Here is a 26,882-nt window from a genome sequence, read left to right on the forward strand (position 1 = left end):
TCTTGCCCAGAGACTGACAGTTCTACTGAGGACTTGTCTACAGACAGCTCAGATTCCGATGACGGAAACTTTTATGCGAACAAGAAGAATTTTTACAAAGCTAACCAGTATGACTTTCTCGAAGAAAAAAGCAAGAAAGTCCGAGAGTTTAAGGAAGGTGGCCACTCGATCAAGTTTGACAGTTTTTCAGGATACTCAGATGCTTCGAAGGCTTTGTCTTTTATACAACAGTTTGACATTGCTTTCGCGAGAGGACGCTATTGAAAGCACTCGAAGATTCGGAGAGCTGCCTCTTACTTGAAGGGGAATGCTCGTACTTGGTGGTCCACGCTTCTTTTAAACAAGACTGCGCCCGTTAAATGGTTGAAATTTAAGAAGCTTTTTATTTCTTCTTGGTTGACGCAAGAATATGAACGAGATATACGAGCTGCTTGGAACCATCTTCGGATGACCAAGAAAGATACAATCTGTAACAAACTGCTGACGTGTCAAAGCCTAAAGAATGGAGCCCACTTACAGATGCCGGCCGAGGGGCCTAAACCCTAAGAAGAACAAGTAGCAGAAGAAGTGTCACAAAGTGATGACGTGGTTGCCCGAGAGCAGGTACCCTAACCCTAATTTTTGCCAAAAACCCTAACTGTTGAAACCCTAATTCTGAAAACCCTAACCCTAAAACTTGCAAACCCTAATTTTGGAAACCCTAACCCTAAAACCTGCAAACCCTAATTCTCAAACCCTAAGAAGAACAAGTAATAGAAGAAGAAGTCCTACCAACTTATGGGGACCCTGTTCGATGGGGCCCCAAGTGACATAAAGGCATTAAAAAGAAAGCAGAACACACTCAATAGACTTTGCACATCAAAATATGATGATGTGGCACCTGTACGGACGTCTTGGAATTCACGGCAGATTTTTAGGAAAATCCCGAATTTTAGGAAAGTGATTTTTTGGGGTCAGCTTTTCATATTTGATACTTTTAGGCTTTGGGCCTTTAAATATGAGCCTTGGGGGCCCTCTCTGACACTTTTTAGCGCGTAGATTACAGAGGAGGTTATCCCCGACTGTTGTACTTTGCGAATCAACAATAATATAAAGAAATACCGAAAGGGGTGCCAAGGTTTGGGGCCAATACTCTCTGGGGTGGAATTCCACCACTCCGTGTCATGTGTCGTCTCTCTCTCTCTCTCTCTTCCAGTTCAGTTGTTATTGAAGTGCTAAAAGTTTGTTCAGTCTGTTCTTTTCTATTGGCACGTGGTGCCCGTCTTGTGACACAATCAATGCTTATTGTGAAAGATTTTGGAGCTCTTTTCTACCCGCCTCTTCATTCAAGATGATCTCGTTCAGAGAACAGATTGAGCGGTTCACCTTGGGTCTACCTACAGAGATCCGAGATCACTGCTTGGAACAGAAGTCAGCTTCTATTCAGGAGTTGATGAGTCATGCGAAGCGGGGCTTTGCCATTCACTCTGGAAGTCGAGAGCAGCTAAAGAACGTGGCAGAAAAGCAGAACTGGTACCACATGGCATGGGACTTGCACCGAATCTAATGAATGAAAGTACAAACTTTGCCGCTTTTGGGGCAAAGTGAAGGATCAGGAAGCTCTTTTGAAGGAGCCAAGGCCAACTACTTTTCACTTGGAATTGGCGGCTTGATTTGGAATTACGTCCGACAGACTGACGCCACAGGCGGAGGTAGTTCGATTGGCACCCGGATGGGGTGTTGCCATTACACCAAGCATTGGGCAAACTTCGTTTGCAATGACAGGGGTGTTTAGGGCACACGAGTGACGTTCTACTCAGGATTCCTTGGTACCACAAGAACTACGCCGTGGTTGACTACGGGCCGAGAAAGCGACTTTGATAAATGAAGGGCTTCGAGATTGTACTTGATGAACTTCAGTTTCTTACTCATTCTTTTGGGAGAGAATTGAACGATGGATAAAGGTTGAATATGTTTTGACCTCATCAAAAGAACGCCAAGATTTTTTCTCCACACTCATGCCGATTGCTTTTTAGAGGGCCTGAATATCATACCATTGATCTGATACTTGGAAGCATGCCATCGAACCGGCCACCTTACCGTGTGAGCCAAGTACAGAATGAAAAGATTATGAACCCAGTGAAAGACCTCTTGGAAAAGGGTCTTGTCCAGCATAGTACTTCACCGTATTGCTCTCCACGGTTGTTGGATTTGAAGAAAGACAGATCTTGGAGAATGTGCATCGATTATAGAGCCCTCAACGAAATCACCATCAAGAACAGATTTCCGATTCCTAGGATCGATGATATACTCGACAGGTTACAGGGATCCTCGTGCTTTAGCAGGATTGACTTGAAGAGTGGATATCATCAGATCCGAATCGCGCCGGGAGACGTGTACAAGACAGCCTTTCGGACGACTTTTGGGTTATTTGAGTTTTTGGTGATGCCTTTTGGCTTAACCAATGCTCCTGCGACATTTAACCGGATGATGGACAGGATTTTTCAAGAGTATAGGCTATTTGTTGGCACTTTCTTTGATGATATCATTGTTTTCTCCAAGAATGAAGTAGAACACAGAGATCATATACTTCAGAGATATATTTTTTTTTGGGACACTTTGTCTCAGCAAAACAGGAGTGCAAATGGATCCGGCCAAGATAGACACTATCTGTGATTGGCTCGATTTGAAGAATGTCCATGAAGTTGAAAGCTTCTTGGGATTGTGTTCGTACTACAGACGGCTCATTTGAAAGTTTGCAAAGGTTGCTTCCCCTTTGCATATCTTGATACAGAAAGGAGTCCCTTTCTCGTTGGGATCCACAAAGGTAGTCGCCTTTCAGACATTGAAAGAGAAATTGACTACAGGACCGGATTTGACTTTGCCGGACTTGCAGAAGTCATTTGAAGTATTTTGTGATGCTTATGGTCGTAGTCTGGGTGCGGTCTTGATGCAAGAAGGCCATGTCATAGCTTACGAGAGCCGTTTGTTCTCTAGGCTGGAAATGACAGCACAGATCTATGAGAAAGAGCTTTTGGCGGTTATCCATGCTCTTACTCAGTGGCGGCATTACCTACTCGGAGCGGATTTTACTGTCTTTAGAGACCATCAGAGTTTGCGCTACTTCTTGTCACAGCAGCAGCTTTCGGTGAAGCAGATGCGGTGGGCGAACATCTTGTCACAGGTCCACTTCCAGATTGTCCATGTGCAGGGACAGAAGAATGTGGTGGCAGATGCTTTGTCTCGGAAACCGTTGGTTCTGGCTATTTCCGCGATACATCAAGGAGCTTCGAGGATATGGTCGATCAGTATACCACAGATACAGATCTTGCAGATATTTTCACAAGGATACGGGATGGGGAGATAGTAGCGGGATACTTCCTTCGGGAAGGCTACTTGATGAAAAAGACTATGTTGTGCGTTACACAACCGTTAAGGGAAAAGGTTATGACTGAATGCCAATGTCCACCTTTTACGGGTCACCGCGGCATTGCTACCACCATGAAAGGGGTAGAGAGATACTTCTTTTGGCCGAGACTCAAGAAGGATGTGGAAGAATTTGTGCGCAGTTGCTTGGTATGCCAGAAGGTCTAGTTTCACAGGCATAAGGCACAGGGATTGTTACAGCCTTTACCCATACCCACCCGCCCGTGAGAAAGTATAGCGATGGATTTCATTTTTGATCTCCCGAGAACACAGAGTGGCCGTGATGGTATCTGGACTGTTTTTGACAGATTTAGCAAACAGGCTCATTTCATTTCAGTGAAGAAAACAATAAAGCTGGATCACTTAGCGAGACTGTTTGTGGCCCAGATTTTCAGATTACATGGCATGCCTGAGACGATTGTCTCCGACGGAGACCCCAGATTTACGAGTTTGTTTTGGAAGGCAATTTGGGAGAACATTGGCACGCGGTTGCAGTTCTCGTCATCGTTCCACCCGCAGACTGACGGGCAATCCAAGATTGCCAATTCATTGGTTCTAGATTTATTGAAGTCTTATATCTCAGATCAGAAGACTCAATGGGAAAGATATTTACCTTTGGTGGAATTTGCCTACAATAACACGATACACTCTTCTACGGGGAAGGCGCCATTTGAGATTGTTGAAGGTGCTGCGAAGGTTCCACCCTTCCTGAGCACGAAAGATAAGATCTTTGAAGCGGATGAATATATGCGAGATCTGGATACGGCTTTTGCCAAGGTTCGCGAGACTTTGCAGAAGTCTCAAGAACGACAGATAAAGGCAGCAGATCGCCATCGTCGCGACATGAAATTGAAGGAGGATGATTGGGTGCTCTTACGTTTTGAGAAGGCACGAAAAAGGGAAAGGAGAGGCTTTTTCCAAAGCTTAGTATGCGATACTATGGCCCTTTCCAGATTACTGAAAAGATAATGATGTCTCCTTTCGATTGAAACTGCCAGATACTTGAGGATTCATTATGCATTTCATGTGAGTCTCTTGAAACCTTTTAAAGGTGATGTGCTTGATGATGGGGAGCCTGATGAGCAACCCGAAGTGGAACAAAATGAGGAGATCCTTGTTTCTGAACAGATTTTGGCACATAAGGATACGAAGAATAAAGGTAAAGTCCGAAGGCGGTTCTTGGTTACGTTCAAGAACTTTCTTGCATTTGATGCGAAGTGGATGGAGAAGGAGGACCTAGCAGATACTCCTCGGATTGTGAAACTTTACCTCGATGTTTTGGTTTAGCATAGTCTACTCCAAACGGAACCTAGAAATTCAGCTTGGCCGAAGATCTGGTGGAGTGGGATGCACAAGGGGGGAGTTACTCCGCTCCTTTGTCAACAGATGCCTTGATTTTGATACTAAAGTCACTGATGTCTCTTTGAGCTTCAGGGATACTGAGAGCTGACAGTATTCTACTGGATGACTTTATGAAATGGAATTCCTGATAATGATACTGATTTGTTTCTTCACTTCTTTGAGTGCAAGAACTGATAGACGAAATGACTGCAGCATTTTGGTCTACTTGATCTCGAATAGACATGGTTGCAATAGGGGTTAGTCAATCGGACACGATGAGGTCCCGATTGGACCTAGATGTGATTGCTAGCTACATTGCCGATAAATCATGGTCTAAGATCCGAATGAATGTTGAATGTCATGTGATGTCGTGTGATGTGACTGTCGATTTGGTACATGTGCTAGATGTGTGTTCCTAGTACGTAGGTACTAACAGTCAGTGTCTGCTAAGACGGTTTATGGCTTTTGTCGGTTTTGCAGGCGTAATCGCGGTCGATTACAATGCTTTCAAGAGGGGGGTATGTCACATAGTGATGACGTGGCTACGGGCAGTTGAACCCTAATTTCAGGCTGAAACCCTAAAATTCCTGCAAACCCTAAAAACTGCCAGAAACCCTAAATTTCAGCAAACCCTAATTCCTGGCTGAAACCCTAATTTCAGCAAAACCCTAGAACTGCCGTCGGGTGCCACCTGGCAGCAGTAGTACGGAATGCCGTGATTTGCAGCGGAATTTGCATTGAAGAAAAGCAGCTTTCGGGGCTACGCAATTGAGAAAGAGAGAGGATGCTTTTGATTTCAGTGAGACTCTCAGAAAGAGAGAGAGAAAAAGTGGTGAGGGCTTCACTTCTTAGAGCACCTGGATGCAGAGTCTGAGAGTGAAACCCTAGCCACTCTCTTGTACTTTGATCTGATTAATATAAAAAGAAATACCGAAAGGTGCGCCAGTTTTTGGGGCCAATATCTCTAGGCACAGAACTCCGTCGGGCCAGTGTAAATCTATTGTGATCGGTGACTTGTTTTAAAGTGGTTATTTGGTGCTGTCGCGGTTGATTCTTGACTTGGAGTGTCCAAGTCTGTTACATGGGTTGCCAAATACTAGTCGGGGTAATGATGCCATTTGGGTTGTGATCGATAGACTCACAAAGATGGCGAAGTTTATACCAACGAAGTCGACAGTACAAAGCCATGAGTTGGCGGTTTTATTTGTCGATCAGCTTTATAAGCTGTATGGTCTGCTATGGATATCGTCCGTGATAGAGATACTAAGTTCACTGGACGATTTTGGCGAGATGTATTTGCTCATCATACTCAAACGAAGTTGAGTATGTCGTCTTCTGACCATCTTGAGTCCGATGGACAAACTAAACGGATGAATCAGACGTTAGAGGACATGTTCAGAGCCTATGTCTCACATAGGCAGTTTGATTGGGAAAGGTATCTTCCACAGTTAGAGTTTGCCTATAATAGTAGCAAGCATTTTGCTACTGGATTTAGCCCATTCATGCTGATGTATGGATTTGAGCCTAAATCCCCAATTGCTATTGCCTTAGAGAAAGTCAAGGAACGCCAAGCTCGTGATTTTCTATATGACATGCAAGAAATGCTCGAATTGGCTAAAGATAGTATAAGAACGGCTCGTGATCGAGTCACTACTTATGCTAATCAAAAGAGATCTCCAAGGACTCTAGATGTGGGACAATGGGTCTATCTGAAGATACCCAAGGATTCCAAGACTATGCGAACAGGAAAGCATTATAAGCTTTCAACTAGATATTGTGGTCCGTTCTTGATCACAAAGAAAATTGGCCAAGTTGCCTATAAACTGGCTCTTCCTTCGGATGTAAGTACATATCCAGTGTTTCATGTCAGCCGCCTTAAAGTAAAATTAGGCGAAGCCGACATTGTTGTGCCTATCGAGGAAAATGTATGGCAAGATATGCAAAGTGAGTATACTCCTTGAGAACCAGAGGCAGTTTTAGATCATCGTACCCGTCATTCGCGCCAAAAGGCTTATGACAAGTACTTAATTAAATGGAAGGGTCAATCGGAAAGGTTTGCTACTTGGGAAGCAGTTAGAGCTCTGAAAGCTCAGTATCCCCACTTCATTGATGAGGACATCAATGGTTCTTAAGGGGGAAAGTATGTTATGTCCCGCTCTTAGGAGAGGGGATCAAGCCCATACGCTGTCGGGATGGGCATCCAGTGTTCGGGCGGACGTAGTGTGAACATGGCCAGTGTGGCCGGCCATTATCATAAAAGGGAGGCCAAGGCCTCATTTGCAGTTATAGACCCCCATTGGCAGAGTGCCAGTGGTTAGCCCGGGAAGCTAGGAGTGCGCAAGGTCACCTCGAGGAGGTGAGGCCGGGTGGTATGGGACGCTCGGTCTTACAGGTGCATGCCTACGTCCTCGGACGCTGCCCCAACACGGGGGAGCTACCGGATGGTGGCTATGGTCGGGTGGTTCGTTCGACGTGTGTTTGTAGGCGGTCCGTGTAGCCGACATATCCACTCCCTTGGTTCGTTTCACCGAGGCATCCAGAGAACTTTAGCATTGGTCAAACGATATTTCTATTGGCCAAAGATACGTTCTTACATAGAGAGCTATGTGAAAGATGCACACAATGTCAGGTCAATAAGGCAGAGCGCCTTGGGAAAGCTGGCGTACTACATCCATTAGAAATCCCAGACACCAAGTAGCAGAGTATTCCTATGGATTTTATTGTTGGTTTACCAGATACTAATCGTGGCAATGATGCCATTTGGGTTGTGGTCGATAGACTCACAAAAATGGCAAAGTTTATACCAATGAAAGTCGATAGTAAAAGCCATGAGTTGGCGGTTTTATTTGTCGATTAGCTTTATAAGGTGTATCGTTAGTGATTGAGATACCAAGTTCACTGGTAGATTTTGGCAAGATGTGTTCGCTGACCTTCGGACGAAGTTGAGTATGTCGTCCTTTGATTATCTCGAGTCGAATGGACAAATCGAAAGGATGAATCAGACGTTAGAGGATATGTCGAGAGCTTACGTCTCTTACAGGCAGTTTGATTGGGAAAGGTACCTGCCACAATTAGAGTTTTCCTACAATAGTAGCAAGCATTCTGCTATTGGATATAGCCCATTTATGCTGATGTATGGACTCAAGCTTAAATCCCCTTTTGCTATTGGCTTAGATCGAGTTACCGCTAATCAAAAGTGATCTCCAAGAACTCTAGAGGTGGGACAATGGGTCTATCTGAAAATACCCAAGGATTCCAGGACCATGCGAACTGGAAAACATTATAATCTTTCAGCTAGGTTTGTGGTCATTTTTTATCACAAGAAAATTGGCCAAGTTGCCTATAAAATGGCTCTTCCTTCGGATGTTAGTATTCATCCAGTGTTTCATGTCAGCTGCCTTAAAGAAAAGTTAGCCGTGGCCAACATTGTTGTGCCTATCGAGGAAAATGTATGGCAAGATTTGCAAACTGAGTATATTCCTCGAGAACCAGAGGCTGTTCTAGATCATCGTAGTCGTCACTCACGCCAAAAAGCTTATGATAAGTACTTCATTAAATGGAAGGGTCAATGTGAAAGGTTTGCTACTTGGGAATCAATTAGAGCTTTGAAAGCTTAGTATCCTTACTTCATTGAGGACATCAATGGTTCTTAATGGGGGAAGTATGTTATGTCCCGCTTATAGGGGAGGGGATCTGGTCTAAGACACCGTCAAGATGGGTGTGTGGTGTGCGGATGAACGTAGTGTGAACCTGGCCGTCTGGCCGGCCACCTCTATAGAAGGGAGGCCAAGGCCTCATTTGTAGTTATCGACCCCCATTGGCAGAGTGCTAGTGGTTAGCCCGTGAGGCTAGGAGTGCGCGAGGTCACCTCGAGGAGGTGAGACCGAGTGGTATCGGTCTTACAGGTGCACGCATACGTCCTCGAACGCTAGCCCCAGCACGGGGGTGTTACCGGATGGTGGCGAGCGTAACCGCGTAACGTTGCAAACCCGAAACGTTTCACCCTAGGCTAAGGCCTCATTGAAACGTTTGACCAAAATGCCAATTTTGTGTATATATAGTGTTATGTATAGACAAAAGAGGTGTTTACAGTGCAGTGAGTAGAGACACATGCTATGTTAACCTTGAAATAGCATATACATAATAAATAAATAACTATTTAATGCCCAAATTCTTGAAAGGGATTTTTTAATAAAAAAAGGCGTTTCACTCCAGGCGTTTCACCCTGCAGGTGCAACGTTTCGGCCGTTTCACCCATTTCGCGTTTCAGGCCTGCTAAAATGCGTTTCGCGGTTTCGTTGACGGTGGCTATGGTCGGGTGGTTCGTTCAATGCGTGTCTATAGGCGGTCCGTGTAGCCGTGATTTCCTCTCTAAGTGTTCGTTTCAAAGAGGCTGGTGCAGAGATTGCTTGCAATAGAGAATGAGAGAGGTATGGGTTTGTGGCAGAGGCTGAAAATGCCGGATGTTTTCTCCTGATGCATGCCCCAAATGTGAGGACGAAGGGCTAATTTATAAGAAAAAAGTCCACATAGGTATCCCCTTCAATGGCTTGATCCGAGCCTGAGATGGGGAGGGCGATGGCTGTGTAGAGGGTTGATGCAAGAGGGTGATACAGAGGATGCTTGCAATAGAAAATGAGAGAGGTGCTGGTTTGTAGCAAAGACTGAAAATGTTGGATTTCTCCTCCTAATCCATGCCCCAAATGAGTGGGCGAAGGGCTAATTTTATAAGAATAAAGTCTACATAGAGAGCTGCACAATCACTATGAGGCCGGTATCTCCCAACTGAGTGATCCATTTGTGTTGGCAACTAGACCATGACATTGCATTTATCCTGAGCTATATGCTGGTGTTGCCGGATGCCCACCAAAATGTAACAACACCCATCCAAAAACGTGTACAAACCATTTCTTCAGGACGGTTCCCAAATAGAAAGCTTGATCTAATGGACTTTTCCAGATATGCAGGTCCTGCTAACAAGCTCATAAAATTGCTAGTATTAAACCCCTTACTCATTGTTACTCATTAGACAAACGTCAACTCTGAAGGTATAGTAGGAGCGTGTCCATGTGTCACATAGAGCCATGTCCATGTGACAAATATAGAGCTCCCATCTCCTCATGCAAGCAGCAAGTGTGGCTGCTGCGATGCCACTGTGTGCCTAGTCATGGTGGTGTAACATGTATAGAGCAGGCAATCTCTCTAGAAACTCCCTAACAAACCTATACTTAATAAATTCGATTGAGATTACATCTTTAACTCCACATTTTTAGGGCAATAGATGTAAGGTGCAGCAGAAGTGAATGTTGGACTTTGCTCAAGATGAGTGCTCTAAACTGTGCTCAAGGGTTCCTTTTACTTATGGAAGGAGAGCCTTCCGTTCCTTTAGTGAGAGAGTGCAAATGATCACAAACAAAGTGGATAAACATTGTGAATGAAGGTGTTGAGAGAGAGAGAGAGAGAGAGAGAGAGAGAGAGAGAGAGAGAGAGAGAGAGAGAGAGAGAAATACGACACCAGAAAAGGTTGTCAAACCCTCCTCAAGGGCCCGTCTCTCGATGGCGAGAGAAGTCTATGCTATTGGTTGCACAAATCTCATACAATGGTCTAAACGCAATTTACTGAGGGCTGAAATCTGCAAATCTTGTATCTGCTGAATTTTGACTCTATATCAGTGATGACGGCAGTGACAACGATGCGACGACGACGTGCTGAAACGTAAATGCTGAAATCTGCGAAGCGGGCTGAATCTGCAAACACTGGCTGATCCGACCGTGCGGCGAGGATCTGCTGCGGGAAGGTGAGATTTGCAAGGTTTGGGACTTGATCTGCGGTGTCTTAAGTGCTGAAAACTGAAAATGCTGAAGCTAGGGCTGAATCTGTCGCCGGGAATCTGCAAAACGCTAGGTTGGACTGCATGTTGCAAAAACGCTAGGCCTGATCTGTTGTCTGCAAAAACGCCAAGCTGATCTAGGAGTTTTGCAAACTCTAGGTGACCTGCTGCAAAAACTCCAAGGTTGCTCTGCTGCAGAAAACGCTAGCTGTGTCTTGATGGCTGAAAACGCTATGTTGTTCCGTGGGGGGTCTTGCTGAGAAGGTGCGTTGCCAGACACTTGGTACCTGTTGCCTCTTCTGGCAGAAAGTGCTAGGCTAGCTTTTCTTATATATATCCTTAGCCAATTTGCCCTACCCAGTTTCCCAACAAAGTCACTTATTAATAATAAGTGAAAAATGGCTAAACTAGGGAAAATAGGTTCTGTGCACCTAAAATGCTCGTGATGGATTCTGATGGTAATGCTGGTGATCATGCCGTGTGCAACTAGAGGATATGCATCTACTCTTAAGTGTCTGGACATGCATGGTCTGCTAACAGACTCACAAAGGTGCCAGAACACTTCCTAAGCTGAACTGAACCCTTGTCATGAAGTAGCTTGTCCGCGTACACATGACAATAGAATTTAGTTTTAAATCATCTCCTGATATCATACTCTTAAGAAACGTGGGTACCTAGTAGCCCTCCATATCTCTTTACAAGAGTTACTTGCCCGCTAGATGGCAATCTCTTCACAGATTGTTCTTTGGACTTGTGAAGGAGGTACTCAGAAGTTGATGGAAGTTAAAGACTATTGGTTTTAAGGTGATAATTTTTCCTTTGGGTTGATCTGTAAAATTTTCTCTAGTTGAGTGGACTTTTAAACACAGAGGAGAGATACGAGTGCAGATGTTGACTGTTTCTTGTGACCAGTAGTATTCTGCATTTTGTGAAGCTATAGAGCTGTCTGAATGAGCAAATTTTGCTATTACAATGTCTTTTGAGCAGTGGCTGTTTTTTATTTCTTTACTGGATGTAAGGTATAGTAACATAGGCTGAGATTAGTGTTCTATATGCATTGTGATGTTTTCTAATTTATCGTTTTACCAAATTTTGCAGGTAAAGAGCCTTCTGGGTTCTAGTGTGGATTGGCTTTATCATATTTTGCAAGCATTCAATCAAGGAGATTTGGCAAAATATCTGGAGCTGAGTCGAAGATTTAGAGCTGATCTTAGTGCCCAGCCTGCACTGGTGGAAAATGAGAAAAAGCTTCTAGAGAAGATCAATATCCTTTGTTTAATGGAGATTATCTTTAGGTGCGTTCTTACTTCATATTAAATTTGGTTCCGAGCTTAAGTTACTGAGCCCAAAGCATGTCTTTACAAATGAGCAAGAACTGAGATTGTTTCTAACTCCTGGGTTCTTCCTCTTTATTTTTGAAATGTAATTTGCAAGCTTTGCCACCTGTGAGGACAACAGAGCTTTTTGAAATAAATTTGGCAACATTAGATCACTGTCTGCTTGAATTTTGGGGAAGATTTTTCGATGTGCTCTAATTTCAACTGTCTTTTGTGGCAGTCGCCGATCAGAGGACAGAACCATCCCTCTTAGTGTTATAGCTGAGCGAACAAATTTGTCAGTTAAGGATGTTGAATCTCTTCTCATGAAAAGTTTATCTGTAAGTATCATTAGTCACGTGGAAGAAAATTGATGCCTTTCTAATGCTGCTAAAATTGAAAAGGCTTTATATATGTTACCAAAGTTTTTAATTAAATGCATTGTCTGTTTCTTTCTCCAGTTTTTGTGATTGATTTTTAAGATCGATATGCATGAATGTAACAGAGGTGCCAGAAGATGTATTTGATTGACATCTCTAAGTTGGATCAGTATTGATGATCTGTGAAATCTTTTATATATGGTGCAAAAGAGCATAGATACGGGAATTTTAAGCTGAAGTCCCCAGTTTGATGGCTTGTTGACTTTATTGAGAGTTCTACATGTGCTGTAAATCTAACATAATGAGATTTGTCTTATGAAGTGATCACGTTTCCCTTCCGCCCGCACTGCGCTGTCCCTCATCCTAGCATATCCTCAGGATGGGAATATTTCTCTTTCATAGAGAGCATATTGTACACCGATAGAATGCTAGGGTTAGAATGCATTTTGGAAGCCCCTATATACACAGCTTTAGCTGAGGACACCAGAGTTTTATACACACACACCCCTCCAAAAGCAAGATTCGAAGTATGGAAATGAAGTTAGGAAACAAGCTCCATAAACCCACACACCACCCAAAACAAAACCAGCAAACAAAAAGGAAAACAAGAGAAACCAGAAAAGCAAACAAAAGAAGAATAAGGCAGAGAAAACAGAGAAAGAGAACGAAGATCGCAATGGCCAAAGATGAAAAAACAGCTGTGGCGATGGAGGTGACACAATTGAACTCGTCATCATCAAACCCAGAAGACTGTACATGGTCATTTGAGGAGCCCAACTAGTGGGGCATTCCCATATGTGTAAGGGGGAGAGAGATGCACGAGGGTGGAGTCATCGCGCTACATGAGACAGCCTATAGGGGAGAAGGCAAGTTTTCCATTAAAGCTTCAAACTTGAAAATCTACTCACAAAAAGGCAAAAATAGCCCCCACTCTCATTTTGGGTGCCCCAAGCTAGGCCTATACTTCTAGAGTGTGAGTTGTCCAGCAAGTTGCTCTCCTACTGACATGTATCCGCTATGCCCCATATGGTTAAGTTTCCTAACCCCTCTCAACTTGTAAGGTTGTCAGCCCAAATTCCATTTAGTTGCACACATGCTGGCATACTGATCATAATTCAGTGCTAACTGGCACCGATTGACCGACCTAGATTCCCGATGTGAGAAACCCGTTTGGCTATAGCCGTTTCATACTCGTCATGCAACACCACTTGCACCTTTTCAGAGGTTTCGGAGGAAACAATTGATAATAAAATAAGTAAAAATATGTAATACATATTTAAAGTAAGGCAATAGGAAAAATACACCTCCTATGACATACCAACCCCGCCCCCCCTCTCTATACTGCAAGTGACCTCGCTTGCATGCCAATAATACATGTTGACATCTCCTGATATCACATTTACTCTATGATGGGAATCTAAGATTTACATGCTTCCAGAAATGTAGCATTGGACGATTAAACAATCCCACCACCCTGGCTACTAGACATATATCAAATATAGAAGTCTTTTGGTGTACTCTCAAGTACAAACTTCTGCACTCAAATTATGTATGGAAAGAGTAGATAACAATTGCTTTACTACTCCTTTGAGCATCATGAACCATGCCCTCACATTGCCTCAAAGAGCTACATCAAGTCACTGTGGGTTCCATTTGAAAGGCTTCAAGATATAGTTGCAGTCATTAGGGTAAATCAACCAATTTGGATTTTTCGGTCCATGTTGCATCCATAGTGGTCTCATATGGTCCCGTACGTTTTGTACACATACGAAGATGTGCGGTACTAAACGAACTAATAAAATTTGAGATGTACGACGACATCACGTACGTTCAAAATAAAAAAACAAATAATTCTTAAGTCAGGCCTAGGCCCTTGGGTTTAAACTTTACTCTTAAAGAAACCTGACAGTTGTACAAATCACAATTTACAATACGACAATGTAAAGAGTCAAGACTCAAGGGAATGAGCATTACATAAACCAAAATGATAAGTAAAGAATCAAGATGATACAAAAAAGTGGGGGACCAAGGGGTTTTAAAGTACTCAAAAAGTGGCACACCAAAATGGAGAGGCTAAAGACTAAAGACTAAAGCAACAAGTCTAAGAGCTTCTGGTCACTAGTGCTCTCATGATATTCCTCATGCGAGCTATTCTCATCAACATCATCCTCTCTTTCTCAGTAGCCAAAGGACGATGGCTCATAATCTCCATCACTACTGAGATTGCCTTCATCATCATACTATGGCTCCCAGGCAGTGAGGACGTGAATAAATGGGAGTACCAGGCTTTAAATGATGTGGACATCCAGCTTCACCTGTCATAAATTGCTGACGTGTCAAGCTACTGAAGAACAGAGCCATTGTGCAGATCCCGGCTGAGGGGCCTAAATCCTAAAAAGCAGTAGTTGAAGCTCCCACCAACTTATGGGACCCCGTCCGATGGGGCCCAAGTGACATAAAGGCATTAAATTAAAGCAAGGCCACACACACATGCGAAGAGATTGAGGACGTGGCAATTGTACGGAACTCCGGATTTTACGTTGATTGATGATGTGGCAACCGTACAGAATTCCAAATTTTTCGTCGATTGCTGACGTGGTAGAAATGTACGGATTTCTGCGTTTCACGTTGATTGTGCTGACATGGCAGCCTTTACGGATTTCAATGATTTATACTGGCTGATTTTTAGCGCCAGCTTTTGGGCTAGTTGCTTTTGTATGAGATGCTTTTGAGTTTAAGGCTTTTCATGTAAACTGCTTTTGGACCTAGGGCCTTTAAATATGAGGCCATGGGCTCATTCTTTGGTATGCTTCTGAACGAAGGTGCAGAGGATGGAGTATCGGCTTGTACTTTGATGATGCAATATAAAGAAATACCGAAAGGGGTGCCAAGGTTTGGGGCCAATACTCTATGGGGTCGAATTCCGCCACTACGTGTCGCGTGTGCTCTCTCTTTCTATTCAGTTGTTATTGAAAATCCTAAAGTCTGTTCAGTTTGTTCTTTTCTATTGGCAAGTGGTGCCCGTCTTGTGAGTGGTATCAGAGCATTAGGCGTGTGCTTTTCTGAAAGCATACCGGTCCTTCCAAAGAGCAGACAGAGCAAGATCGCACTTTCAAAGCTCATTGGAAATTTTATCTTTGTGCTCCGACCCCGGACTTATTAGCCACTCTCACCCTTACTTCATCGCGCATCAGGTGCGCTTCCGTCTTCACCGCTCATGTCCTACATGGCATAAGCCATAAAGATCACTTGCAAGAGAAGGATCCAAGATTTGTTTCGAGCTACTGTTTTTCTCAGAGGCAGTGCCATGCAGTGGCGGAAGTCTATAACTACCAAGCCGCACACTCAAGGACTTGGCAAGCTTTGAAGAAAATTTTTGCGCGAAGCTATATGGTTTCGACATCTTTCTTCGGAGTGCAACTTCTAGCAGAGTAAAATGCTTGCTACGGAAGCCCTAACAGAATACGACTTGAAGTTTTTGGACATCTCTCACCAGGTGTCTCTTCTCAAGCTGATAACTTTGGAGGTCCGGTGTGATTGCTGTTTTGGGACTACCGTCGCCGCCAGAGGGACACTGTCTGTTTAAGAGCTGATGGACCATGTTGCGGTCGGCTACGACCTTATGGAAGGAACCTAACCCTAATTTTTGCTGCAGGTTTCAGGATGGAAAGTCAATCGTTTTTTCAAGCTCGGCTGTTTGACGGCTTGTTTGGTGATCTTGTTTAAAATTTGTTTGGAATGGATGGTATCTGTTTTGAATCTGTCTTGGTGCCGATTTGAACCCGTTATACCCGTCTCCTCTACAAGAATGCCGCCAATTTTGGTGATATGAAATTTTCATGGACTCGTGGATCAAAGAAAACCCCCCAAGCTTTGTACAATTCTGTGGCATCTATGTTTGGCTACTCACCAGCCAAATCTGGGACAAGTCCAGCACTGGGCTTTGGTTTCTTTCCTTTATGCTCTGACTTGTCATCCTTATCTTGTGACTTCGTTTGTGGACATTCATTTTCAAAATGTCTCTCGTGTTCACAAATATAGCATTTCTTGGCTTCCCTTAGAGCTTTTCTTTTTTCAAAAGATTTGGTAGAAAAGTGTCTTTTATGTCCTTGTCCTTTCCGAGAAGTAGGTTTAAACTGCTTCTTGAACTTGTCAGCTACATCAGTGGAGGTTTTCTTTTTGGAAGTTATAGAAAGGCTTTGTTGCAACATTGCCCTTGGTTGGAAACTATTTGTTCTTGGACTATCTCTTGTTGCCATTAAATTCATCAGAATTTCCCTCGATAAATTATTGGCCACTGTCTTATACTCAATCAAGCCATATTCATGACATTAGTCTTTGTACAATAGTCCCTGATTCCCTTGGGCAATCCACAACAAACTTCTCAATCTGTTCCGACAATGGCACAAACCTGTAGGAGTTTACTGGCAACACTGCGGCCAAGAACTACTTATTGTACTCTTCAAGGTTCGCACAGTTTGCCGCATTTAACTTGTGCCATGCTATCATCGCATTCACTTCAAACGTGCTTGTAAGCCACGCAGGTGTGAAAACCTGGTTGAACTGGACCCATGTTGTAGGTGCTTAATCTTGGTTCAACACTGCGGTCCACCATTGAAGCGCATTTCCTTTCAACAAAGTGATAGCCTTGCATATCTTCAAAGATTTTGTAAAGTTTCCACCAGCATAGGCTGCATCAAACTGTTGTATGAAGGTCCAACCCTGCAATTGGTCCTCTGTTCCCTTGAAAGTTTCAATTTTCACCGCATGCCCACTTTCCTTGTAATAGGTAGGTTGACTCAGAGTCGTCAAATTATCATAAATAGGTGCCCTTAATAGTGGTGCTCCAGAATTGACCATTCTAGCTCTCGCATCACCTGTTTTACGTGTCATATCTGTATTTTGGGCATACAATTGTGAAAAACCAACCATACCAAAGTGTGTTCTAAGCTAGGCCTTCGAAAATGGCCATAGGCACCTTGGAAACCTGATTGGACACCTATGTTTCCATACATAGGGTTAACCATGCTTGGTTGAATTGAAATAGTGAAGATCTAGGTTTTACACTTTCACAAATCTTTACTTCTTTCCTTGTGTTAGTGATTGCTTTAGTTTGATTGATGGTTTCTTTTACTTTTCCTTGAAGAGAGGGAATGAGAGAGAGAGAGAGGTAGAGATGTGTATAGAGAGAGAGAGAGAGAGAGAGAGAGAGAGAGAGAGAGAGAGAGAGAAGGGAGAATGACACTCGATGGGGTGCCAATCAACCCTCTCAAGGGCTCCCCACGCTATTTCCGATGTGGTATTTGCTTTTGATTGCGTAAATGGAATGTACACACATACAATACCTCAAGTGTAGACTCTACTGACTTGAATGATGACTGTCGCTGCGGTAACTCCTCAAGACGAGCCACCTCCAGGGCTGATTTGATGCACCTTTGACCTCGAGAGACCAAAAACATCATTTTTGGTCGTTAATGATGTTGGAAAAGCCATGGAAACTCATTGATAAGTCAAAATCCAGCTTGTGTGAAAAATTTTGAAGTTTGGCTAAAAAAAAGATAATTATCTCTTCAGTGTTAGATGCATGCAAATGTGTTTTTTTTGGCCAAAAGTACTTGCAATAGGCTGCGTAAGACTTGAATGCTTTCAAAATTCCAAAAAAGTGCATTTTTTGGCTTGTAGATGATAATCGCTTTTTTCTGAGGCTTGAAAGTAACCTTTTTTTCAAGCACAGATCTCGACGATGACGATGATGGACAACAATGGAGCACTTGATGACGGCGAGGGGATGACCGAGGAGAGGCTCAATGGGCTGCCGAAGTATCAGACCGCAACGAAGATGCTTGCAATGGCAGATCCCACGCTCTTCCGGCAACGTGGAAAAAACTGAAAACGCTGGCTGATCTGCTGAGAACTGCAGGCGCTAGGGCTAGTGATGCAAAAATGGTGGCTGATTTGGCTTCAAAACGCTGGGCTGGTCTGAACTAAAACGCCAGGGCTGATCTGCCCCTCAAAGTAGCGCTGAAAATCTGAGATAAAACGCTAGGCTAAGTGCTCCCTTTATAGGGCGAAATTTGGGTTACTAAGGGCTAGGTAGGGAAAACTATCCACCAACCCAACAAATTAAATCATTAAATGATTCAAGTTATAAGTTTTTGACGAGGTCTAAGTTTCGGATGAAACTGTCCCACATCTATTGATCCGAGAATCGGATTGACGCGGGGAATGGCTCTTTGGATTCCTTTTGACCTAGAACTACATGCACATCATGCTAGATGCCGACCGTTGTGTAATAACATCTGTCAAAACGTGTGTACAAACCATTTATGCAAGAGGGTTCCAAAACTGGAAAACCTAATCTAATGGACACGTCTGGACATGCAGGTTTTGCGAATAGGCTCACAAAATTGCCGGTACTAATCCTCCTAGGATCTAGACACTCCTATATAGGAAGAAGGGGAAAACTGGCTCTGGAAGTCGATGAAGCATGTCCACGTGGCACATAGAACCATGAGCACGTGACATACCCTCTTGCTTAAGGTGAGGTACTGGTATCAAACTCCATGTATGCCATAAGATGGTCTCAGATGAAGTTCTTTCTAGATGATGTCCTCCACGACGACTTTTGATAGAGAGGCTCCCCTGGGTGATGTGGAAATGTCCAAAATACAAGGATGGTGATTGTAATAGACTTGGACACTCCAAGACGAGGATCTACTACAACACACGTGAGAAAATTGAAAGATCTGAACAAAACTGAGAGAGAGAGGCGACATGGCACGACAAAGTTCCGTGCCCTAGGAGACTCGTCCCAAAGATTGGCACCCCTTTCGGTATTTCTATATTAATAATGCTTCACAAATTACAATGTCCAAGGTTCCTCTTCTTAGTAGTACTCCCAAGCTCGTCTGCAAGAGACTGAGGCCCTAGCAATGAATTTATAGGCCTTGGGCCTTCCAAAAGCAGTGTACATGAAAAGCTTCAAGTCTAAGAGCATCTTGGCCCAAAAGCTAGCGTTAGAAGGTGTCAGTGCAAAGCGTGGAAATCTGTACAGCTTGCCACGTTAGCAGCGTGAATCGCGGGCGTCCGTATAGTTGCCATGTCATCAATCTCTTTATCCAATTTTTGGGGCTTGCTTTAATTTTTTTCTCCTTGTGTCCCTTAGGGCCCATCAAACAAGGTCCCATAAGTTGGTAGGAATTGAACTTTTAAAAATAGGCCACTCGCCAATACTTGAAAGTTGTTAAAACTTCTTCTGCATCTTTCCTAGGGACTTGACCCCTCTTTGTCCGGAGTCCTTCCTTCGGGTCGTCACTTTGTGACATACCCCCCTCTTGAAAGAATTGTAATTGCCCTCGATTACACGTGCAAAAACAGACATAGGATAAAAACTAGTTCAACAGACACTGATTCTAAGTATTGATGCACTAGACGACACATATCCAGTACTTGCATGAAGACAACAGTCACTGAACATTCACATCACTATCCCCTTCGAGATCTCAGATGAGAATCATGATCTCTGTAACGTATTTAGGAATCGGATCCAGACCGCATCAATCTCTTGCGGATGACTTGATTAACTAAATCTTGTCACTATCGCATCCACATCACCCCTTAGGTGAACAAGACCAAAATGCTAAAGTCATTTCGTCTTTCCAACATGCACTCAAATACTACACACATAAATGAGCACATATAATAGATTCAATTTAGGAATTCCCAATTCACAGTACTTCTTTTCATAAAGTTATACAACAAAATACTGGCAGTCTCTCAATATCCTTGAAATCAAAGAGGAAAATAGTGACTTTATTCCGTTTAGGTAATCTTTGACAAAGGAGCAGAGTAACTCCCCTCTCATGCAGTCCACACCGCATGAGATTCAACCTGTTGATCATTGGTAACTCTTGGAATAGTTAGTGCTACTTAGTCCCGATTGTTCCTTGCCCACTTCTTGCGCCTACTCAATGGTGTGGATGTGCACACAATGCATTTGTTATCTTGGTGGAAGTGTTCTTGAGTCACTTAGGGGGTTGCACAGTCTTTTGGATTTGTGGAGTGAAAATTACCGTTTCTAAGGTAAGTCTCCCAGATTGATCGCTTGAGATTACAGGACACGCCTATTCTTTTATTCATAGAGTGTAGAGATCAATCATGAGCCTAAGGAGTTTCTTTCACCGGTACTACAGGTCTCCATGATGAGTGCTGCTAGAGATACTCACTGAAAAGTATGTAGCTTCTTTGATGCTATTCCAGTGCTCCATTGACTGAAGCACCATGGGTGAAGTCTCTTAGTCCCGATTCTTCCTTGCCCACTTTTTGCACCTACTCGATGGTGCGGATGCGCACACAATGCATTTGGTATCTTGGTGGAAGTATTCGTGAGTCACTTAGGCGGTTGCACGGTCTTAGACTAGACATGGGTGGAGGTTCCTATGTCTAGTCTCCTAGATTGATCGCTTGAGATTACAGTACAGGCCTGTTCTTTATTCATAGAGTGTAGAGATCAGCCTATGGATAAGGGGGACTTCCCACGTACAAAGGGGACTCTCTGCTCTAGGTTTGGAGCTTCCAATGGCAGTTCCATTCCGATAGGGGGTGGAGATTCTTGGTTCAAGGATCAATGGGGATATTTTCTTGCAGTTTTCAATCTTATTTTGCCCCAGTAGCATAGGCAGAGACTGTTGGAGAGTTGTGACAATTGTGCTTTGTCCAGCTAGACTCTCCAGAGGGGATGTGGAGCGAGCATTGGGAGGCAGTCTGGTACACTACTCTCTTCCAGATCTTGTGTTTCCAAGTACTGGACAGGATTTGCAATCTAATGGTTGGCTTACGTGTTCTTCACTGGAGCTCGGCAGCATGGTCTCTTGATTCTGCCCTTTACTTTGTGTCAATATTCATGTCGGATGCATGTTCCAATTCACTCTATGAAAGGGGTGATTTTCTATTTGGCCAGTGTTCTAGATAGAGGAAGATCAACACTTGTTTTCACTCTCAGTTCTGATGGAGTTCCTTTAGATATTGTCTACAGCTCCCCTGAGAGGTGTGATGGTTGTAGTGGCTTGAGGAGGATCTTCGTCATCGGGTACCTTATTTGTAAGTGCAGGTTGTCCAGATTGTCAGGGAGGTCTTGGATTATGGCATGTATGTGGCGGGAGGTGTAGAATCCCGACAGCATGTATGCATGTTTGCATGCACACGTGCACACACACCCCCACCCCCACCCCCACTTATGATTTACCTCTTTGTGTGGTCAAAATTAATCTATAAATCTTCAAGAAGTGTGCCTCAAGTTTTTTTGATTCTTATCATGTGAATTCAGCAAAATTCTTCACATATGATTTCTATTAGTTCTTTACCGGATTGAGGATGGGACGAGTGAATGGTAACTTTTCTGCTTTCTTTGTGTCTTCAGGTGCATCTTATTGAGGGAATCATTGATGAGGTTGATGAAACAGTCCACGTATCTTGGGTGCAGCCGCGAGTTCTTGGCATTCCACAAATCAAAGCTTTGAAAGACAGGCTGGACAGTTGGCTGCAGAAGGTTCACACGACACTGCTAGCTGTGGAAGCCGAAACTCCAGAGTTAGTGGCGGCTTGAGTTTTTCTAGCATCCCTTCCATTTTAGCAGGACTTTTAGAGGCACGGCGGCTATGGCACGAAGAATGAAGTAAAACCATGCCATGGACAGCTCATTCTGGAAGCATCTGAATCTTTTAAAGAGCCATATGGTCTTGCAAATGAAACAATTTTGTTGTGCTGTCTTGCATGGTGAAACGAAGATGAAGCCTACTCTTTTGTAAGTTCTTCGTGTTAAAGTAAAAACATTGTGAGCTTTTAGATTCTGTATGTGGCCAGTTCATTTTACAGCGTGTGAGAGTTCCTTTCATGAATAAGGATTCGACCGATTTTAGGTAATCCATCTGTATTTGGCACAACATAGAAGATGCTATGAAAACATGCAGTCTATCAAATTACGTCAAACAGATAAATCGATGTGGTTAGGACATTCTTTAAAACTTCAGAAAGGAGAATAGATTGCGGGTTTTGCATTTCTTGTATCCATCACTTTCCCGAAAGCAGATTCTTTTCTCTTTGGAGAATACTCTCTTTTTCTCAGGACAGTACTTGTGCACATGCATGCGACTTGTTTTTATTTTGGGCATGCCAGAACCTCTTTGCTATGTTTGTTAGGGTTATAGTAGCTTAATCATGGAGGAGACTCGACAAGGTAGTATTTTTAGGTTGTATATAATCGATACCATTTATATGTCTGAGAGATTGGTCTTTGAGAAGTTTTCCTTCAAAGTTGAAAATTGGAAGGGGTGAGGTGGGGTCGAGTGTGCATCTCTCCTTCACGCATGGAAAAATGTATGATTAGGTAGCGTCTGAAGGATATCACAGACAAGATTATAGACCCTGCTAAAGGTCCCTTGTATATATGTACATCTTTGCTCTCATTCAATAAAGCAAGTCCATAGATTATTGTCAAAGGATGTTGGGAATAGCTTGTGAAAGTACCAGGTCAAGATTGTAGGTGGAGACAAACTTGTAGTGCTCAAGAGGGAGGGCAGAAAGTGTTATAAACATGTTTAATCTTTATGAGTAATACAAAAAGTAGTACCTTGTGAACGTGAGATGTGAAATGATCACAAGGAATGTGAGTGTCCAACTACATATTTGTTATAACATACTACTACTTTTCAAAAATTGTCTATATCTTGTGCATTCACGAGGTTTTTGTAAAATCACTCTATACACATGTTCCACCATAAATAAATGACCCCTTTCTTCATAAACATGCAACTTTTTGTCACTTTTCCATTTTTAAATCCCTCTTTTGATTGTAGTTTTTTAACTACTCGAAAGTAAAAATACCCGTCCGGGTGAACTCACGTTATACACATTTTGAGGTGTGTCCCTCGGGTAGCAAGACTTATTTGACATGGATTATCTACCAAAAATGGATTATCTACCAACAAGACATATACATGCTCCAAGGCAATTTTATATTCCATGTCATGTTAGCTCTATAGTGACGAGACAAGCTAGCACTCTTAATGGGATCATGTTTTGCCAAGTCAGATCTGCATCCTTGATATAGTGTCAAAGATCTGCGCTAATGGTACAAACTACCTTGTTCCTTGGAATCTTTTAGTTGATGAGATCCATTGTAAAGTTCAGCTTTTGCAAAAATTCTCAACCCCTAATTGTTTCTAGAGTTGGTGCTCCTTGCTAAATTTTTTGACAATTTAAACTAAGGAAATGGTATGGTGTTTGGTAGTTGATTTATTAGTTTATATTTATCTATTCAATAATTAAAGGTAAGTTCACCCATGTTGTAGAAATTGAACATACAAATTTATATAGATTCACTTTTAGGATTCCCCTTTCTACATGCATTGATAGTAAATTCGGAACAAGGAGAGGCAAGGAGTGAAATAAAGAGACCAAATGTGAAATGCCCTTTGCACCATATAAGAACAATTCTGGCGTATAGATGCATCTTTCTTTGCCTTTTTCTATTGATCTCTTTCTTTGTCCTTTCCTCATGTCTTGTTTTCTCCATTGTCTTTTTGGCATGTTGTCTTGTCTTGGCATGTTGAAACATGCCCTAGAGAACAAGGAGAAGGATGAAACATGTAGTTTCATTCACGCCCTACACGTGGATGGCCTCGATATTAGAATGAGGGGGAATGCATGTTGGCAATTGGATTGGATGCATGCATAGTGGAAGGTGGCCCATCGTCTTCACTGTGGACTCTATAGTGGTGCGCATTGTGAGAGAAATGTAGAAGTGTGCCAAGATGTATGAGACAAAGAGAACCAATATGTACTCAAATGTATAAAAGAGACAATGGTTTAATGAAAGGAATAACTTTATTCATAAGCAAACTACCTTGGATACAATGTTGGTACTCTCAGATACCAAAATTGGTACTGTAACAAAATCTTAACACTACCAATAACAAAGAGTTCATAGTACCAAACATATATAAGTAGGTACCATGAGCCACCCAGATACACAATAATGATACTAAGAGAGAGACTGAAGGGCTGATCCCCCAACTCGATGCTAATGCTATAGATATAAGTACAAGGAGTGTGTTTTTAGTTACAACACTCTATACAAGATGTTCTCTCCATCTTCACTCTCTTCACTTTCTACAACTAGTGTAGCGGTATATCTTTATATAGATGTATGTCTTCATCTTAAGCATAACTTGTTTGTCCCTTTGGTAGGTAGCTTCTCCATGATGTGACGAGCATTCCTCTTGCACGCTTCATGAAAAGATTATGGCTATATATCTTGGTAGGTAGGTCCCAAGTTAATATGTTGGCTCTTCTCTACAGTCTGCAGTCACTTAACTGGACTCATTCTTGGTTGAATATCTCCGCCTTTAGATCTGATATTAATTTTCCCTTTGGTAGGGTTGTTTTACATAATACGTAGAGAATTTGCTCTTTTATTGCTCCAGGAGATCATGGCTTTAGGTGGTTGAAATCACCCCTAAATTAGGTATCTTCGATACTTTACTACCTGGCTCCTTGGTAGTTACTGTGGACTCTTCCCATGCCTAGAGCTGATGTAGATGATTTTGAACATCATGTCAAAACATCATACCATCATGTATCCATGTCATCATGTATAAGCCTTTGTTTCCACCTTATTGATGAAGATGTGTTGGACTTGATACTTTAACACCTTCTCTCAAGTCCATAAGCATCTCTACTAAGGAAACCTGATGAAAAATCTGAAATGAAGTAGCAATTGAAAAAACAAACTCTATTGCTAGAGGTGAAGACTTTGTAGGCATGCCTTTCCTTATTCTTGACTCTTGCATGAGGAGCCTTTCCTTCCTGTTGAAATTCTTCTTGTAAGGGAAGCTCCATCCTGCCAAGTGAAAATCTATGTTTGAAGAAAAACTCCTTCCATAGAGATTTAGTGAAGATGTCAACTACATTCTCCTTTGTGTTGCAATAATGGTGTAAGACTATGTCAAAACTTTGGGCGTTCTCCTTTATGAAGTGCTCTTTAACTTTAATATGCTTGGTCCTTTGATGCATGACTAGATTCTTTGCCAAAGATTTAGCTGAAGCGTTTTCACACAAAATAGGTGTAGGTTCTCCACCTCCATAGAACCCTAATTCCTGCAAACGTCTCTTCAACCAAATAGCTTCACAAGTTGATGTTGTAAGAGATTTATATTTGGATTCAGGTGATGAAAGGATGATGGTATTTTTCTTCTTTAAATTCCATGAGATGGCGCCAGTTCCTAGAAAGAAAGCATTGCCAGTGATGCTCTTTCTATTTGCCAAATTTGCAACATAATCTGAATCGCTAAAGCCATGTAGATAAAGCTTGTTTCCTCCATAGAGAAGACCTGATGAAGGAGTGACCCTCAAGTACCTTAGTATCCTCTTGGATGCATTCCAATGGGATACCTTTGGAGCTTGCATGTATTGAGCAAGTGTGTTCACTCCAAATAAATGTGAAGCGTACTGATGATCAAGCAAATGAGTAAACCAATGAGGTGCCTATAGAGTGTAGCATTATGGAACACCATGCTTATTCTTTGTGAGAATAAGAGTAGAATCCATGGGAATTGGTTTGGAGCTGATCATACAAAACCTATCAAGAATACAATGGAGGTACTGTTGAGAGATAAAGATGTTTTCGTTCTTCATCCTTGAGATTTCAATGCCAATATAACCTCATATTGAACTTCCTAAAGAGTCATCATTTTGGAGAGTTTTTATTGAAAATCCTCCACCATAGCTTCATTGCTTCCTGTCAAGATAAGGTCATCCACATTTGAAGAAAAAAAAAATGTCATTTCCTTGAACCTTGTAGTAGAGAGTGTGCTCAACATGGATTCTTTAGAATCCTTGAGAGTGGAAGCGATTATCAATCCTCCCATACCAATATCTTGGAGCTTTCTTCAGCCCATACAAACTCTATTCAAGTAGGCATACCAAATGCTCTTGACTTGGAACAACATATCCTTCTAGTTGCTGCATGTAGAGTGTCTCCGTAAGTAGCCCATTGAGGAAGACATTGTTGACATCCATTTGATTTAGCTTCCACTTGAAGATAGATGTTAAAGAGAGCAATAACTTCATGGTACTCATCTTGGCTATAGGAGCATACATTTATTCATAATCCAAACCATATTCTTGTGCAAAACCTTTGGACATTGTGCCTATCAATCTCTCCCTTCTAGTTGAACTTAAGCTTGTAAAGCCACTTGCAACCTATGGCTTTCTTGTTGGGAGCCAATGAGACCAACTTCCATGTCTTGTTTTTGTGGAGAGTATCCATCTCCTTGTCCATAGATTCTTTCCCCTCCTTCTTGGTACTTGCTTCCTTGTATGTGGTTGGATATTCATGCTGCAAAATCTAGTTGGCAACTGCAAGATTGCACTGCTGAAAATATGATGCATTACCTCTGTGATATATCAATCGTTTAGGTTGTCTTCTTTTTCTTGAATACCTTCTATGGGTTTGTTGATGCTCCTCATCTTCTTCCTCCAATTCCTCTATCCTCTCCTCTTGCATGGCTGATGGTATTTCCACTTTGAATGGTGATGGAGAGCTTGTATTA

General features: G+C 42.6%; 1 protein-coding gene across 1 annotated transcript in view; it reads left to right on the plus strand.

Annotated features, from left to right (window-relative positions):
* LOC147446389 (26S proteasome non-ATPase regulatory subunit 13 homolog B-like) overlaps positions 1–22,121 on the plus strand; it is a 79,457-nt gene extending 57,336 nt beyond the window's left edge. Inside the window, exons 4-6 of the mRNA XM_086525630.1 lie at positions 11,676–11,872; positions 12,135–12,234; positions 21,692–22,121. Of these exons, the coding sequence (XP_086381756.1) occupies positions 11,676–11,872; positions 12,135–12,234; positions 21,692–21,877 (483 nt within the window). The 3' untranslated portion in view covers positions 21,878–22,121. The remainder of the gene's footprint in view (positions 1–11,675; positions 11,873–12,134; positions 12,235–21,691) is intronic.
* The last annotated feature ends 4,761 nt before the right edge of the window (positions 22,122–26,882 follow it).

The sequence above is a fragment of the Adiantum capillus-veneris genome, chromosome 12, assembly GCF_014529385.1.
Source record: "Adiantum capillus-veneris isolate H3 chromosome 12, ASM1452938v2, whole genome shotgun sequence".
NCBI lineage: Eukaryota > Viridiplantae > Streptophyta > Polypodiopsida > Polypodiales > Pteridaceae > Adiantum > Adiantum capillus-veneris.